This window comes from Babylonia areolata, chromosome 28, assembly GCF_041734735.1.
Source record: "Babylonia areolata isolate BAREFJ2019XMU chromosome 28, ASM4173473v1, whole genome shotgun sequence".
NCBI lineage: Eukaryota > Metazoa > Mollusca > Gastropoda > Neogastropoda > Buccinidae > Babylonia > Babylonia areolata.
The window spans coordinates 2,871,184-2,889,760 of NC_134903.1; the positions used below are offsets into that span (position 1 = coordinate 2,871,184).

Below are 18,577 nucleotides of genomic sequence, written 5' to 3' on the forward strand. Positions count from 1 at the left end.
TTTTCAGCTTATCACAACTGCTTGCACAATTCTCACTTTCTTTTCTTCTTTTTTGTTTGTTTTTTAAACAATGAATAATCAGTTCTCAGATTGTTTTCCGTCATACACCAACATTAGTGATTATTCTCCTCTGAAGTCTTGCCAAAAATTAAATTCATAAACGCGCAACGTTTTACTGAGTTAACTAACCCTAATGAGTTAAACTTTGACAAAGAACAAGAATTTACGGTCTTTCCCCAATTACCACTTATGTATTAAGTCTGCAGAAAAAGTCATCTTTGAAGAACAATAATTTTACTGTCTTCCAGCAATAATTTCTGGTCTTTTCAGTTTATGCTTTTAAAAATATGTCCTTGTCTGCAGAAAGTTCTTTTCTGTTGTTACTGTTGTTGAAACTGCATAACATGTTATCAAAAACCATTTTTCTTTTTACATTCATTGAAAATAATCCAGATAACGTATATTGATAAAGTATAATCTAGATCTTTAAGACTAGTTGTCACTTCAGTTGTTCAGTATATCCTGTAAACTTCTCTTAATGTATCTGGGGAAATTCTGTCGGTCTGTTGTATTATACACCTAAATAACTTTTTTTTTTTTCAATCACTTAAGACTTTGGCAGAGTTAACTGTGACACCACACCAGTAAAAGATGTTTCACCCTCACAGTGTGAATATAACAACTATACAAACACAGAACACCACAAGTGTAACACACCACATACACAAGGAATCAAAGCTCACTAAGCCAACTAAAAGGAAAAAAAAAAGTTTTCTTCCAGAAAAATAACCATCAATTCATTCTTCCAGGTAAATTCCACTCAATTATTTACACAGATGAAAAAGATGGGAAGAAGAAAGAAAAAACCGCACTCAATTCATTTACTCCATTTTGTTCTTTTCCCTTTTTTTTCTTTAATTTTTTACTGTCAGACAACAGGGAGGGTATGCAGATGGTAAGAGCAAAACTGTATGATGGTAACACACCTTTTCATGTTCCAACAGAGTTTAAAAAAAAATCTGTTGCTTTTTCTGCTTAACAACTGAAACTTGGGGATGCAATCAATAACAAAAGACTAAGTCAAATAGCAATAGCAGAAAAGATGTATCCATCTACAATGGCAAGAAGATGTTCTTTTTTCATAGGTGGGGTTTCCCCTCTCAATTTTTTTTCTTTCTTTTCCTTTGAATCTGGTTGGGTTTTTTTTTTGGTTTTTTGTTTTTGTTTTTGTTTTTTTCTTTCTTTTTTTTTTTTCAAATTATGAACAAAAAACAACCTTCAAACCAAGCCAACACCAACAGAAACATGTGAAAATATCATCAAACACGGGACAGATTCATCAAACACTAGACTGATTCAAGGGGCTTTTAGGGGGGATGTCGGGGTAATAAGATACGTCAAACCACCACTCTGATGATTGCCAGTTTAATGGTGCTGTACCAATCACTACAGCAACAGAGAACTTCACATCTATTCACAGCCACAACCACAAATCTCCAAATCCCCTCCAACCCAGTTTTGGGTACTTAGCACATTTAATATGCTTCGTTAAATTCATATGCCCAGTTAAATTTTTCAGTAAGAAATACTCGTTTAGTGGTTGTGGCATAATTAATCATCCTATTCTTTTATGTTGGATGTTGCATTAAATTTTTCAGTAAGAAATACTCGTTTAGTAGTTGTGGCATAATTAATCATCCTATTCTTTTATGTTTTGTGTTGCACAGAAATGTTCTGCCAAAAAAGGTAAAAGGTTCATGGCACAAACCTCTAACAGGTATGTATTGGGTAGTCACGTGAAACATTGAAAACAATCGTGTTCAATGCCATAACCATGCACAGGGTGAAAGTAGTGGTGTGACATGAAACCATCACAAAATAAGAGTTGTCATTGTCTATATTTCATTATTTTCAAGCAATTTGTCAATATTTGCAATGATCATTCTAAACACTTAAATTGTTTCTTTTTGTCATACATGTGCATCCAAGCACAAAGACCAGTTCCGTAGCCATTAGAATATTTCATGTGGCAATTTCTCAAAATGGAGATGTGTGTTTGTGGCTTTGAACAGACATATCAGTGTGTGAGTATGGTGTTGCCAGTTTCCCACTGACGCATACAGATGTTACTAGTGGTAGTACAGGACAAAGAGTCACAAGAACCACATCCCACTTAAATGCAGTCACAAGTGTTCGGTCACAAACAACCAACAAAATGCATACATACATACATAACCTCAACAACAAAAAGACATGCTAGACCGAGTACAGGTACAGGGAGGTCCTCTTATGTACATGGATACAAAAAATAAAACAACCAAAGAAAAATACAATGCATTAACTAACCCAATCTGCATCACCAGGATATTTAGTCTTCTGTTAGCATTACTTGGCAAATACCTCATGATCCAGTGAGTCAAGACAGGACCACATTCCACTGATGCCTCCTACAGATGCAGTCTCCTGATACAATTCATGAAAAACACCTTTCCACACAACCTGATTTTGTTAAACTACAGGCCGGATATATTCTACTTCACAATGTTGCTTAAGACTGATCATTTTCTGTTGACAAGGACTTCAAAAAAATACTGGTGGAACGTAAATGATCTGACAAAGACCTCAAAATAACTGGTCGAATGCAACAAACTTCCACTGAACATCAGTTTTCTGTGAATCACACTTACGAGCACTACAAGCATACATCAATGTCATTGGTGATACATTCACTTAGGACCAAATCATATAACAACTGGTTTCACTAGTGTACAACCATTTAACAAGTCTTAATACAGATCTTACAGACTTGTATAAAATGGTACTCAAAAATACACGTTTACACAATTTGAGCCTGTTGAACCAAGCCATACCATGAAGCATGGTAACACCTCAATTTAGTGACACAGATATGAACATGTTTACACAAGTTTGCTATATGCAGAGTGAGAAACACACACACCTGTCGCCATCAATCCCAATAGACCACGCTGCATTCCATTTCATAACTGATCTTAGTTAAATTCCATGTTTTCGTATACTGTTTTGTACATTGCACTTGTTATTCCACTATCACTATATATGCCACCTTTTCAAGTTCTATTTAATTTCTGCCATTGGAGACAAGATGGGGAGCTCAATGCAGTAAAAATGAATCATTCACATCAAGGCTTGCAATGCTCCATACTGTGTCATTTAATATCAGTCCAATTACAAACATCTGTGAACAGTCTTCAACCAATCACTTGGTTTGTTTCGTTGGTTTTTTGTTGTTGTTTTTCTTTCCCTCCATCCATTACTTTATCAGATTAATAGAAAGGCTTCATATCTGAAATCAATATTTTGTTTTCTTTTTCTCCAACCTTTTTGATAGGATTTTGTGTGTGTGTGTGTGTGTGTGATTATGTTTTTACTTTTTAGTTTTTTTCTCTTTTTTTTTTCTTTTTCTTTTTTTTAATTAATATAAAAATGTCATACCAAGCATCATGGATCCATGCAGTACTTGACAAATGATGAATGAAATGAACCCACTTACTCTTCCCATACCCTATGATACCTGAACAGCCTTATAACGCTATTATGCACCAAGGTCACACTGACAGTTAATGACATTGACAAACACTGCTTCCCACTCAGCCAGGTTTTCTTCTTGCAAACCTCCAAAAAAATAAAGAGTTCACTAACACTGCATCAGAAGACCCACTCAACCTCTTCACTCTTCCTTTCTGAATGATGCACAAGTTGTTTTCTTTGCTCACTCTACCCTCCCTCTCCACCCAAACAGCCAAAGAGCTTTTCTTCTCCCTCATGAAGACACCATTCTTCCTGAAGCCGAAAATACACAGCACAAATGACCCACTCACAAAAGAACAATAAAAAATACAGATGATGTGACGAGATTTACCACCAGAATCCTCAAGCTCAAACACCTTCTACAACCGTTCACCAGTAAAATGCCCGCAGAATGATTGAAAAGACATGCAACAGGACGCTACCTGGCACGCTACTCAAAGGCGCTCTCTTCTTCACGCTCCACAGCACAACTCTTCAGACCATGCATAAACCTGATTCTTCTTATCAAATGACTTGGCAGAAAACTCACCACCAACATCAAGACAACCACTGGACATCCTGGCTACCAGGTAGACACAAGAACAGATGTCACGACGCATTAATGGATTACAACTGAATGGAGTACAATTTCCTCAAATGCTGTAGTCTCACTCCCCCTTTATGTACAACACTTAAGCAACACTGAACAGGAGCTAACGCATGTACACCTTCACTCCAACCACTTCCATCATCTGGACTTCACTTTAATTTGCTGTCATCAGCTGGCCAATACTCCAAGTCCGTTTCACACAACTGTTCTCAAACTAAAGAAAAGTGGAATAGTAAATAGATCTGTCATCCAAGCTGTTGCCCTTTATTTCTAAATTCCATGAATGTTTGATCTTCAAGGATGGAACTAAAGCCAGCTGAAGCTGAACATCACCTTTTCATTTTAAGCACTCACCTCTTCGCACTGATTTCCACAAATTTGGTTATCATTAAATATCCAACAAAGTGCTGGGAAGGGGGAAGAGAGGGGTATTGGTGATGTGTTATAATGTGCATTCAACACGAAATTTCTCCTTTTCCTTTGAAAAACTATTACAACTTTTTTTTCTTTTCCTTGGGTCACAAAAACTTTGTCCTTTCAATCTCTAGCTGCACAATCAAAAAATACTCCTGAAGTTTCTCACACACACTCCCCCCCAAGCCAAGATGAATGACAACCTGTCAGAAAGAAAGAGAAATAACAACTATGAACAGTGATAATTCTGCCATTGATCAATAATTTCATGCAAATTTGGCTTCTGGTAAGCACAACAACAGGAACACCAGACTTGTAGCATCGGTTCCCTTCACTCGGCAGGTCCACAAACACCGACAACCACACACACATCTATACACAAATGCATTATTGTAGACACCTCTGCCTACTGAATACACCCAACCTTCACCCTCCTTAAACTCAAAAAAAAAAAAAAAAACACCAAGAAAACTGCAACAAATTTCCACATCGTGGCATACACAGAGTCAGAAGACCTTCACAGCAAACACCACACTCTTAACCAACCAAATGAAGAGAGAGAGAAAAAAAACAAGAAGACAGAGTGAGAAAGGAGATGGGGGTAATGCAAACAGGCAGCCAACTGGTTAAAAACAGACATGGCAGAAATACAAAAAGAATCATAAACACTTCCATCAACCACAGATCACTGTCACTTCAACCAAGCAAGCTGAGGAGGGCACAGCTATATCATCATACCCGTGTTAATGACAAAATCTTTCATTATCTGTAGCACAGAGAGAGACCAGAGATAAACACATTTTTTCCTCTAGGGTATGCAGTAAAACACAATATGTCACAAAAACACCACCAAATTTGCAAACGTATATATATTATACTTTCAGTTCTATCAACCCCAAACTGCTTACAACAATTAATTAGAAAAACGCATTTTCCAACACCTCAGTCAAATAATTTTCTGCCCCATATCTGGTGTTACATCTGGGAGCTAGATAACAGGCTCTTGCAAACACATCATCGTCATCGCTCACCGCCACTCTCAACCGATAAATACATCATCACGGCCATGGACACTAAGCAACTCCTCTCACCTACACCATGCAAACAGCTGCTGCCCTTGGGTGGTTGTTATAAGCATGACCAGGATCACAACGAAGCGCACAAGACAAAATGAGCGAAATTACTCCTATGAGTTATAATAAGCAAAGACTTCCAGTACAACCATTCGTTTCCCTCCATCTTTCACAACTTTTTTTGTAGTTTTTTCCCTGCCACTCCAGCTACCAAACCCCAAAATCACCAGGTCATCCACTCCACTCCAAACAAACATGCTGATCAAACCCAAACTTTTGTTTTCATGCAAGCACCTCTATGTGAAAAAAAAATAACCCAAACAAGTCGCCACTCCTTTTGCTTGTACTTCTTTTCCAAATCACAATATCCTTTCTTTCTTCTGTCTGCTTCCAGCTCACATATCTGGGGCCTATCCATCTTAAAAAGGGGAACAGATTTATTTATTAAAAAAAAAAAAAAAAAAAAACCAGCCTGCTAAGCTTCCAATGTGTTCTCAGCATCTCAGACAATCCAGATCTCATCCAAAACTGAGTCAAATTCACATCTACCCTGCTTAAACTGCACAAAGTACCAACATCAGAAAGTCAACATGACATAAGAGAACAGTCCCATCTTGTTATATTTCGTTCATCTGTGACTGTGAGATCCTGAAAAGCTTCTACTGATCTGTCTCTTCTAGGGTTTGTTAAGTTGTTTTTTCTTTTTCTGTTCAGTGTTTCATGTCTCTGAATAATACAAGTGACACTTAATGATTTTTAAAACCAAAAGTCAGTGGACACAGTACAGAGTATTCATTGTCTTAATAAACATTCATCTGCACTCAACTTCTCTGAACAATGTTTGTTGTTTTTTTGTTGTTGTTGTTTTGTTTTGTTTTTTGTTTTTTTAGTTAAAAGTTCTCCAAAACAGTGAGCATCAACAACTAGGGAAACAGCTCAGAAGAAAGAATTGTTCCCAAGATAACAGTTTTGTGGCATTCAACACACTGCTAACATCTGAAAAAAATAAGTTTTTGTCATGCCTCATTCAGTTAACATTTTTACCACTTGTTTCCTTTCACCAGAAAACACAGGAGCATGTACACAGTATAAATTATTTTAAAGTCTGTTGGACCTCCCTCACTCCCCCCAAAAAACTAAGACTAAAATCATATAAAGCATACTCAGGGAAAAAGGAAGTTTTATTAACTTGCACTGTTCTTGTTTCTTACAACTGTTATTTCACACCTGTTTACTTTCAGTACTGGACTTTTCTGTTTCCTGCTCACTAAATCAGCCAAAAACATGTGACAAAAAGAGACTGCCTCTCAATACAGAAAACCCGTGAATTTGGATCAGTTGCTTAGTTATTACCAGGAACTGTTAAACAGGTGTTAAACCAAAGGAAGCCCCAAGAAAAGTTTACAAACTTAAGTTTTCCATATCTACAGCGTAGCTTTTTACCATAAATGGGGAAGTAGGGGAGCAGATCAGGGTTGAAAAAAAAAAAGAGAGGAAAGAGAGAAGAAAGAGAGTCAAGGTGAAATGCGGCAGGTGTTTTGCTTGCAATTTCCACCAGGAGAGAAGAGAAAAAAACCGCAACACCACCATTCATCCATTCCAAAAAGGACAGGAGGACAGGACCGTTTGACCACCAAAGGACCAACCCCCCCCAATAGGACCCACCAACCAACACACCCCACCTCAGGGGCAGGCAGGCAGACCTCTCCACACCACACCACAACAACACCAACAACTCACACCAACGACCTAGTTCCAGCCGGTGGGTGCCTTGGAGTGGGTGCTGCCCCACCCGGCAGCCATCTGGCTGGGGCTGTGGGTGGTCATCTCTGAGGCCTGCGTGCCCCCCCATCCCAAGAAGCCCCCAGCCCCGCTGGTGCCGTTGCCCACCGACCCGAAGGTGGTAGGGGCCGGGGTGGTGTTGGTGACAGGCTGCGACTGGTCGCCATTGCTGGCTCCGGAACCTCCAGGCCCCGCCATGCTAGCCGGCACAGCGCCTCCCTGACCCCCAACCTGACCCTGCTGCACCACCCCCCCCTGCATCCCTCCCCCTGCCCCTCCCTGCTGGTTGGTCAGCCCCAGGGGCCCCCACCCTCCCTGCCCACTCAGCACTGCCTGGGCAGCAGCCAGCATGGCGTGGTTCAGCTGCAGTGCCCCCAGCCCCAGGTTGCCCAGCCCCAGGTTGTTGCCGTAGGAACTGGCCGGGTTGGAGGTGGAGCCAGGGCGTGCCGCGTGGCTCCACGACCCTTGCGAGTAGCTGGGTGAGTAGCCTGCCAGGTGGCTGTAGTTGGAGCCACCAAGACGCCGGTCCCCTCCCATGCCTCCGCCACCCCCACCCATCCCTCCCCCGTAGCCGCCTTGCTTCTCGCTGGCCTTGGGTGCGGCCCCGCTGATGTGCACAGAGGCCCCCTTGATGATGTGGTCCTCACCGCACAGCGACTGGGCCACGTCCGGGTCGGCGAAGCTGACAAAGGCAAAGGCGCGGAAGGGCTTGGGGATGAAGACGTCCACCACCTCCCCAAACTTGGAGAAGTACTGGCGCAGGTCCTCAGCGTTCATGTCCTCCGTGCAGCGCCCGACAAAGACCTTGCGGTTCATCATCTGCTGCGATCCCTCCTGACAACACACCATCTCCTGGTCACACATCTCTAACAGGCTTTAACCTATATCTTTATTTCAGCACCTTCACTCTATGTTTATGGCCACACCCTACTCCAAAGTTTTAAGGTGCCATAGCCTTCTACAGCCATCAGAGCAGTGAATTCATATCTACTGTGTCTAGGAAGGCGGAGACCAATCATCTCCTTCCACAATTATAACCTTCCCTGACCAAAGCCAGGTACCCATTTACACCTGGGTCGGGAAAAGTAAAGTTCCTTTCCCCAACGACAAAACATCACACCAAAACAAGACCTCGAACCCTGATTTGGCTACGGCGCCAAATGGTGCACGTGTTTACTTAATACTCTGAGCCAATTCTCAACGTCAATTCTCACATAATTTCCAAGATACTAGCTGCAAGTGTAACTCGCTTTTATCTTAATGAACAATGGTTAACATATACTACCATTTTAACATTCATAGGTAACCAACTACTACAATCAATCACTGCAAATTTTTCTTCCAAAAATCACATTTCACAAATGTTGTTACCATCTCCCACTGGTGCCAATTCCAAAAGGGTAGAGTGATTTCTGTCCTGTGCAAAATACTACTCTGCTCAGGCGGAGACACCAAAAGCAGGTGCAGCTAGTGGCCTTGCTTAGTGTATTACTTTCCTTCTGCAAACGGTTTACCTACAGTGTCTACTTTCACTTTAAATTTCACTGGATCAAATCAACACACACACACATACACTGACAGGCACCAACCTTAGAGTTTGGGATGCGGACATCACACCACCGGCCATCAATCATGTGGCGTTGGGCCATGCATTTCAGCTGAGCATCGTACTCGGCAAAGCGCACGAAACCGAAACCTTTGGACTGACCCGTTTTGGGATCTTTCTTCACCTGAAATACAGAGTGACTAATGTTAAACAACTCTTTCAGTGTAATGAGGCACAGACCTAAACAGTGCAACTGAGCAATGACAATGACCACTGATGATATCAATTGTCACAAGTGATACAGCTAGTTATCTCCCTTCCTCGAATCCTCACTCCAGTTAGATGTATGTATATATATATATATATATATATATATATATCACAATGCATTTTCTTCATTCTCAGTGCCGGTAAAAATAAAAAGTAGGAATAGCAGTAGAAGGGGTGTGGGATGATGGGAGGGAAAAGAGAGAGACAGAGAGAGAGTACAAATTGCAGCTTCTAAATTGGATTTAAACATTTGTTATTGAGAACATAAACTCTGCAAAAAGAGAATAAATGTGAACAGCAAAATTTTTTTTTTAATGTCAAATGCCACCTACCTGCACCATGAGAAGATCACCAAACTGAGAGAAGTAAGTACGCAGGTCATCCTCTGTACTCTTCCAGGGTAATCCCAGCACGATAAGGTCACTGCACTTTTGCCGGCTGCTGCTTTTTACCGGCTTCACCACTGTGTGCTCCGCCACTGATGAAGCGCATTTGCCTTCAACTGCACAAAGGAAAACAACTTTGCATTTATAGGACTATGAAAATATCTACAGCTAGTTATCTCCCTTCTTCTAATCCTCACTCCAGTTTCCCTGTAAAAGGATTCATTTTCATCTGCAGAATACTTGATCTCCAATAAGAAAAAATTGTTTGTGGTGTATGTTTTTACATATTGCATAAACAATGTGTTAGAATCACAGTCATTCAATATGAGACACAAAATTCTTAAATGCAACTCGACGTAAGTCTCAGTTTCACATACATGAAACAGTAAATGAGTAATTACAATGATGCATATGCAAACATCAAAATAACAAAATAGACATAAAATATATATTTTTACTGCATTTTTTTATGTTTTAACATGAACCTATAATGCACAAATTTTGTACAAAATGGTAAAATAGCAAACCTCACAATATGTGATTTTTTTTTTTTTTTAACTGTGTACATATAGTTTTCAAATGTAAAATAAAATGTACAGCTTTTTGAGAGAGAGACTGTGTGTGTGTGTGTGTGTTTGTGTGTACATGTATGTGTGGAGGAAGGTGGCAGAATGGTTAAGACGCTCAGCTGCCAATACAGAGAGTCCGTGAGGGTGTGGGTTCGAATCCCGCTCTCGCCCTTTCTCCTAAGTTTGACTGGAAAATCAAACTGAGCGTCTAGTCTTTCGGATGAGACGATAAACCGAGGTCCCGTGTGCAGCACGCACTTGGCGCACTGAAAAAGAACCCATGGCAACGAGAGTGTTGTCCTCTGGCGAAATTACGTAAAATGAAATCCACTTTCATAGGTACACAAATATGTAAGCATGCACTCAAGGCCTGACTAAGCGCGTTGGGTTATGCTGCTGGTCAGGCATCTGCTCAACAGATGTGGTGTAGCGTGTATGGATTTGTCCGAACGCAGTGACGCCTCCTTGAGAAACTGAAACTGAAACTGAAACTGTGCACGCACTCATGTCCATGTGTGGGCTTTTTTTCCTTAAGGAATACATGGTCTTTGGACAATAAAAATTTTTTTTAATTTAGACCTATCCATGTGTGTGTGTGTGTGTGTGTGTGTGTGTGTGTTGTAACAAATGTGTGTGTGTGTGTGTGTGTGTGTGTGTGCTGTAACAAACTATTTAGCATTTCTATCAAAATTCCAATCATGTGACACACACACACACTTTTAAAACATAAATACACAGTAACACGCACAAAATGTTGAGCTTTTTGCAGACACAATAAAATGCATAATTAGACATTCTGCTTTAATTCATATCTTCCCAATCCAAAGCACAAATCAAACATGCCATGAAAAGTTTATTCTCTGTAATGAAATACACGCCTGGTCAACAGCACAGAATGAGAAAAGGGACATGTATCTGCTACAAGCAGCAGTTGCTCAAGTTGCTTCCTCTTGTGAACAGCAGCATTCCTAAGTTATGTGCTGACCACACCAATTACCACAAAAAATCCCTAGATGTTTCAGGTACAACATGAATTCATGCACTGACTGACTGCCGAGTACTTGAACTGCCCAAACAATAAACACACCAACTGAGTATTTGCACAGAAAACTTTTTTTTTTCAGTGGTAATAAATCAGCATGCTTTAGGAGTATATCATTCGACAATTTGTTCACACTTCCATTCAGTCTACATCTATGAATTTCTGGATAAAACCATAAATAACGTGACTTTGGGAGGAATGGGTTTTCTTTTTTCAAATTTGCTTTCTTTCATTCTGCCCCCTTTCTATCCCACATTCACATAATGTAACTTAACATTTTAATGTTCAATGACTGACCTGAACAAAATTATTATCACACAGCTTATGATTTGATTGGGTTTGTCTAAAAAATGAAAAATGAAAATACTATCAAATAAAGACATGCACATGCTAGGTACTAAAGGACATTCATTTTGCAGAATCATCAACACACACACACACACATATATATATATATATATATATATATCAGAAGTGAAAGAAGCTGGAACTTTCAAGTATCCAGACATCAGTTTATTCTAACATACATTTTAAGTAGTTTTTGCCTATATTGGTGGTTTATTTCAAGCCACATTATTTCAAGGTATCTTACCTTATAGTAATACTGGAAATGAAAAATTACAGAAGTTATCTAATGTAAAGATTAATTGAATATAGAGGCAAATTGATTGCCTAATCAATAATCCAAATAATATGCAATTTCAAAGCTAACATGGGTTATACATAGTAATATTTTCGGTCAAACATACATACCCAAATTCCAAAATAATGTTCATTCTTATAATTTTTTTAAATAAGAGCAAGAGGGGGACGGGTGGGGGGTTGGAGCTGCTAATCTACAAGCATATACACACCGCAGTCATTACAGCAGATACATAAGGTTTGTTAAAAAAAAAATTTAAAAATAAAAAAATTTAAAGTGACCTCCAAATGGGGTCGAGAACAAAATACCTAGCCTACTGCTAAGGTAGCAACGCAAGTTATTTTTTACTAAATAAATAGACACCGTCCAACATACAATTTATATTTAACACAGTAAACAAAATATCCCTGGTTGACAATTCAAACAAAATAATTAAAAATAATAAAAGAGAGGAAAATACTTCCATCCGAAATGACTCAAGTGAAAGTAGAAACGTAATGGCAGAGTTGCTTCCCTTGTATCAATGCAACCTCCCCTCCCCTTTTCCACGCCTTCCAAAGTAAAACACGTCGTGCATGCACTTAGAGACAATAACATGCGTCGCTTTATACGTTTATGTATTAGACTATTGCGAATTTAGTCGCATTAGATGTGCAAAAATTGCTAAATTATTCAATTTTACTTAAGCAAAGTAACCACATTACTCGTTAGAGGGCGCAACGGAGCACGAGGGGGAATTTGTCAAACATTTGGTTGTCATAGCATGGTAACATCTAAAACATAGCAAAACAAGCAGTCACCTACCTTTCGGAAACACGCAGATGAACACCTGTTTTCCCCAGTCTTTATCCGGAGGGTAAAGACGACCATCTGATAATCTGATTCCCCTCATAGAGCCGGTGTCTGGGTTCCGATACTTCAACCCACACGATCCTGGGAACTGAGCAGACAGGGTGGTGAGCAAGATGGTACCGTCCTCCTCAACTGGCAGCTCCAATGGCTCATCGCCATCGTCTGCTACCACCTTGATGTACTGTATCATAGTTCTGATGCACAAGGAACACAAAGTTCCTGCACAACCGAATGTTTTCCTTCCGAATTAACTCCCGCCTAGCTCCCAGGTACGCTAACGAAGATGGCGGCCTAGCTCGCAAAGGGTTTCGGGAAATTGTTTCCAACGGTGATACATCGTTCATTTTATCAAAACAGATATTTTTTTGTTGTCTCCATAAAGATTGGCAGTTATTCTCTGTTAGATACAGTTTGAGTCACTGCTGATAAAATATTTTGGTTACAGTGAATATATTATGATAAGCAGTTGGCTAGTGGTATGATGTCCCTTTGAATTCTAGAATTATGTCCCTTCCGTCCGAGTAAAAGTATGGACACAATACTATGTAATTGTATCTTTGTGCGTAAAAAAAACAAAAACAAAACAAAAACGAGCAAAAACACAAATTGGTTTGTCTGCTGTCCATAACCAACGAAAGTGTTAATAATGATAGTTTCATAGTAGTTATCTGAAAGTAATACATAAGAAACAAATTCTTCAGACTTGGCTGATGTGACATTTTTTTCTTAATCACAGACAATGATAGGGTAGACGAGACATTTGTTTTATCTTAATCACAGACAATGATAGGGTTTGACCTTAAGGGTGTAGGCGCCAATAGGTCGTTAAACTCCAATCTATCTATGATAGGGTGTGTTCGAGGTACATTCAAAAGGTCCGCATCAGTAAACGTTTCGACTGACTTGGCCCATCAGTCTCTCTGAAACACAGCTTGTTCTCTCTCTCTCTCTCTCTCTCTCTCTCACTGTTTTTATACTTTGTCGATTAAGTTTCAGTTCATACATTCCGAGCACAGTTCACGATGATACAGCTTTGTTTTTTGGTTATACCTTTCAGACGGCTAAGAGGCGGAGTTGGTTGAGTGCCTGTAGCCAGGGACTCGACTCAGAACAAAATTAATATAACACGACTGATTCATTCTCTCAGTCGCTCAAGAACTCTAGACACATCGACACTTTCTTGAGAAATGTTATATGTGACATCGAATGACGATGCCGCTAAAATCGGATGTGGGAATACTTGCTGCGCTCTCCCGCCAGGCCAAGGCCACACATCAGTCATAGTGCAAATCAACGGCCGTGACTGATTAGTAAATTAATTGCTCCAGCTGAAGGAACGCATAAATATATGCTGGCACATCCATGTCGTACTAAGAAGCATTGCATACAGCATGTATGAGTCATCAGTCCTATACAGATTGACATAACCGGTTACGAACTACAGTTCGGCCAACTGAACAGCAAAGTGAGAGTTGTATTATCAATGGTTTCTCCATTGCAATGGGAAATCGTTTACAACTTAGTCTTTTGTGACGGAAGGATAATGACTGTCAAACTAGAAGGCAATATTGCACTGGCTCTTCAGTTAGTGCTGCAGCCTGGGGGTTCACTGAGCTAGTCGGCCCGCTTTGGGAACCATCCCAACTGACATGGTCAACCGTCCTAAAACCCTAGTCTTGGCCGAGACGGAGTGGGGATGTAACATGGGCAAGACACTCTCCACTGTAATCAAGCCCAAAATAGTCGAGACAGCAGTTGCCTCCTCTGCCGCGGCGGTACTCAGTGATGGTCATAATCGGACACGACTGACAATCGGCACATATACACAGCACAAACATCCTGAACATTCACAAGATTGAACCTGATAATGCACATGGGTAACATGTCAAGGAGAGGGGGAAAAAAAGAGAACAGGACAGTGAATCACTGGTTGAGGGTATATTCTTTAAAATGTTCCATATGATAACGCCAACGGCCCTATCATGTTGAAAACACCGGTTTTCGTCCGATCACCGAAGATTAGCAACGTCGGGTCCGGTCGATACTTGAATGGGTGACCGCCTGGGAACACCGGGTGCTGTTGGCAAATATTTATACTATTTTTATCTTCTCAATTTTTTTATACGCATAGCCTTCTCTTTCTTTCCCGCGATTCTCTCTCTCTCTCTCTCTCTCTCTCTCTCTCTCTCTCTCTCTCTCTCTCTCTCTCTCTTTGCTCTCTACCGTTAAATGTATTAAGTACTGGCTCAAGTTAACACAAATGGATGAACACAGATTGCCATATAAAGCATACAAAATGTTGTTAGACTTAGATAATAAGGGTAGAAGAAATTGGGTTTCAAATGTTAGAAAGAAATTATATGAGTACGGTTTTGGTTTTGTATGGCTAAATCAAGGTGTTGAAGATATAAATGTTTTTATTCGTGTGTTCCGCGAAAGATTGGTTGATTGTAGATGGCAAAGTTGGAATTCTCATATCCAGGACAGTGACAGATTTAAGCTATACAGAATGATCAATAATTTGCATAATGTTCCAATTTATATGCGTATGCATATTGCTAGAGGTTTGAAGTATTTAATGACGAAATTTAGGTTCGGTGTCTCTGATATTTTTACTCATCTGTATCGTTATAGACAGTCAAACATTTGTAATTTGTTATGCCCATTATGCAAAGAATCAACTGAAGATGAGGTCCATTTTGTGCTTAGTTGTCCAGCATTGAGAAATATTAGAGAACGATTAATTCCACTCAGATTTTATAGACAGCCTTGTTTATTTAAACTCATTTTGTTATTGTCGTCTACGAACGAAACTATTGTACAACATTTTGCTTTATATTTGCATAGAGCTTTTAAACAACGCAATGCTTATGTAACGTAATTTTTTCTTTGTAGAAATATGCGACTTAATGTCAATTCCATGTGTACCCCCTTCTAAGGGGCTATGGCCTATATGAATAAAACATCTACATCTACATCTCTCTCTCTCTTTCTCAGTCTCTCCAGGCTCTCTTTTGTACAATTTCAGTTCTGGCAAGACTCAGCTTGAGGAAAACAAATGAAGTATATGTATATCTCTTTGTGGGGGTGTCAAAGGAATCGCACTGTTTGCTTTCTGGATTTTATAAAGAAATTACTTGGTTTTTCAGAAACGAAAGAATGTAAAAATCTGTCAGATGAAGATTCAGCCACTCGGTGTTGATAAGTTGGCGAACTGACTCAGTTCAATTGTGTGCATCAGTGGATGTTGCTGTCACTGAAAGGCATGAGAATGATGGAACAGCAGATCCCCTCTCTTTGCCAGTGCTTACTGATATATATATATTTTTTTTATCCTTGAAAGCTAAATACGGATAGACATTTTCGCCCAAAACTCTCCGCCGGGCAAGGGGAAGGTGAGGGCGACCCGAGGAACAGCACTCAGGGGGAAGAACTGCTTCAAAACTACGATCATATCACATGAAGAGTTATGTCTCTTCGATATACTGGTTTACTTGGTCTCGACGTATTAAAAAAAATTCGAGAATGTTTGGTCTCGCCGAAAGGATGTTTCCGTCTCTCGATCTGACTAGTCTAGTCTGTCTATCTGTCTGTCATTTTACTCTGTGAATGCGTGTGCATGGGCACCAGTAGAATATGTAGACTGTGTGGCCACCTGAGTTTGACACTTTATATATGGCATCTGATCAATAAGAATTTAACTGGTCAAAAGAATATGGACCGAAGAAAAAGATCATGATGATCGCTGGATGAGAGTTTGCTATACGTTTGTTAAATTTCTATCGCATATTGCCAACGGCCATACCACGTTGAAAACACCGGTTCTCGTCCGATCACCGAAGTTAAGCAACGTCGGGCCCGGTTAGTACTTGGATGGGTGACCGCCTGGGAACACCGGGTGCTGTTGGCATTTTTCTTTTTTCTTTTTCTTTTTTTCCTCATTTAAATTTTTTTTAAATACACATAACCCCTCTTACCTTTCCTCTTTTTTTCCTAGGTTTTTTTTTTTTTTTTTTTTTTGGGTGGGGGGGGGGGGGGGGGCTTTTTGTTTGTTTGTTTGGTTGGTTGGTTGTGTTGTTTTTTTGTTTTTGTTTTTCAGATACATAATTGTTCCTTGTTTTTGTTGTTGTTGTTGTGTGTGTGTGTTTAAGATATATAATTGTTCCTTGTTTTTGTTGTTGTTGTTGTTTTGTTTTTTAAAATATATAATTGTGTCCATTTTTTATAGCAACTTTTAGGCTCAGGGGGAAATGAGGTAGATAGCATAGCTGGGTGTCTCTTTGTGGGGTTGCCTAGAAGTCACGTTGTTTGGGTCTGGATTTTAAAAAGCTTTTTTTTTTCTGGAATGAGACAGTCTAATTTGAAAACCTGTAAGTTGAAGAAGATTCCATTATCCACTTGGTGTTTAAAAGCTGGACTTCTCAGTTCAGTTATGTTGCTGTAACTTACTGCCCGCGGAAAGGCAGCGTGTGATGGAACAGTAGATCAACGGGAATCCCCATTCATTCTTTGGCCAGTGTTCTATTTTGGTCTTTTAATGGTACACCGGGAAGACATATCATACACACATTGAGATATATATATATGTGTGTGTTAGATACACATGTATGTTAAAATGTATTTATGCAGTGTGTGTGTGTGTGTGTGTGTGTGTGTGTGTGTGTGTAGTCACATTTTCCTGTGTGTGTAACATTGATGTAATGTTTTATGTTAACAAAAGCGTTTTTGTAAAGCACCTAGAGCAGATTTCTGGATACTGTGCTATATAAGTATCCATTATTTTATATATATATATATATATATATATATGTGTGTGTGTGTGTGTGTGTGTGTGTGTGTGTGTGTGTGTTTATGCATACACACCAAAACTCGCAGCCCTGTTAGAATATTGGGGAAGGTGAGGGCGACTCGAGGACAGCACTCAGGGGAGAAAACTGCTTCGAAACTGCGATCATATCATGTGAAGAGTTATGTCTCTTCGACAGGACAGTCCGCTCAGACACACCGTTTCGAGAATGTTTGGTCTCGTTGAAAGGATGTTTGCATAGACCTGTATGTCTGTCTGTCTAAAACATGCCATTTTATTTTATCGGCAAGTGAAAGTCATTCAGATACTTGGAATTCAAGTGTGTGTGTGTGTGTGTGTGTGTGCGTGTGTGTTTGTTTCTTTTTAGGGAAGGGAGGCCAGGGAGGCTTGGGGGGGGGGGGGGGGGGGGGGGGGGGGGGGGGGGTGAGGGTAGTGGTCAACATTCTATGACCCACTGCTTCTCAAATGGCAATGAAATATACCAGTTCAGAGACAAGAGACAGACTCAGGACTCTTTTGCTGGCCTCAGAGTAATTTGACATGCACTTGGGATTTTTTTTTTTTTTTTTTTTTTTTTTTTGGTCTTCAGTCAACGCCACGCCCTTTCTCTCCCAATGTATTTATTATTATTCATTCTACATGTCTCATGTTTTTTGTTTATTTAATAAATAATTCATTCATTCTGTCAGTGTGTGTGTGTGTGTGTGTGTGTGTGTGAGGGCATGGTGTAAAGAAGTTGTTTTCAGCTTATCCATAAAACATATTGTCATTGTCCCTCTCTCTCTCTCTCTCTCTCTCACGACTTATCCACATGTCAGCTAAGTAAATTGTAGGATTGTGTAATCAGAGTCCAAGCAAAATTGTACTAGAATACTGTCTGTTATTGTTGACTATGTTAGGAGCCTGATGACTAATGAGCATTAAACCATCTGGAATCTGGAATCTCTCTCTCTCTCACACACACACACTGTGAAAAAGATACCCATGCACACACAAAAACAAAACCATCACCAAAAACAACATCAATGAAACAA

General features: G+C 39.9%; 1 protein-coding gene, 1 non-coding gene and 1 pseudogene across 2 annotated transcripts; 2 read left to right on the forward strand and 1 right to left on the reverse strand.

Moving 5' to 3' along the window:
• Nucleotides 1-1,014: 1,014 nt before the first annotated feature.
• Nucleotides 1,015-13,026, reverse strand: LOC143301897 (TAR DNA-binding protein 43-like). Its single transcript, XM_076616328.1, has 4 exons — nt 12,689-13,026; nt 9,577-9,746; nt 9,018-9,158; nt 1,015-8,262 (listed from the first exon to the last, which is right to left on the reverse strand). Exons 1-4 carry the CDS (start codon nt 12,924-12,926, stop codon nt 7,396-7,398), a joined length of 1,416 nt encoding a protein of 471 aa, XP_076472443.1. The 5' UTR covers nt 12,927-13,026; the 3' UTR covers nt 1,015-7,395.
• A 1,677-nt stretch (nt 13,027-14,703) lies between these two features.
• LOC143302148 (5S ribosomal RNA) lies at nt 14,704-14,822 on the forward strand (annotated as a pseudogene).
• A 1,705-nt stretch (nt 14,823-16,527) lies between these two features.
• On the forward strand, nt 16,528-16,646 carry LOC143302143 (5S ribosomal RNA). The gene has a single exon (XR_013057887.1). It is a non-coding gene; the product is annotated as a 5S ribosomal RNA (ribosomal RNA).
• Nucleotides 16,647-18,577: the final 1,931 nt, after the last annotated feature.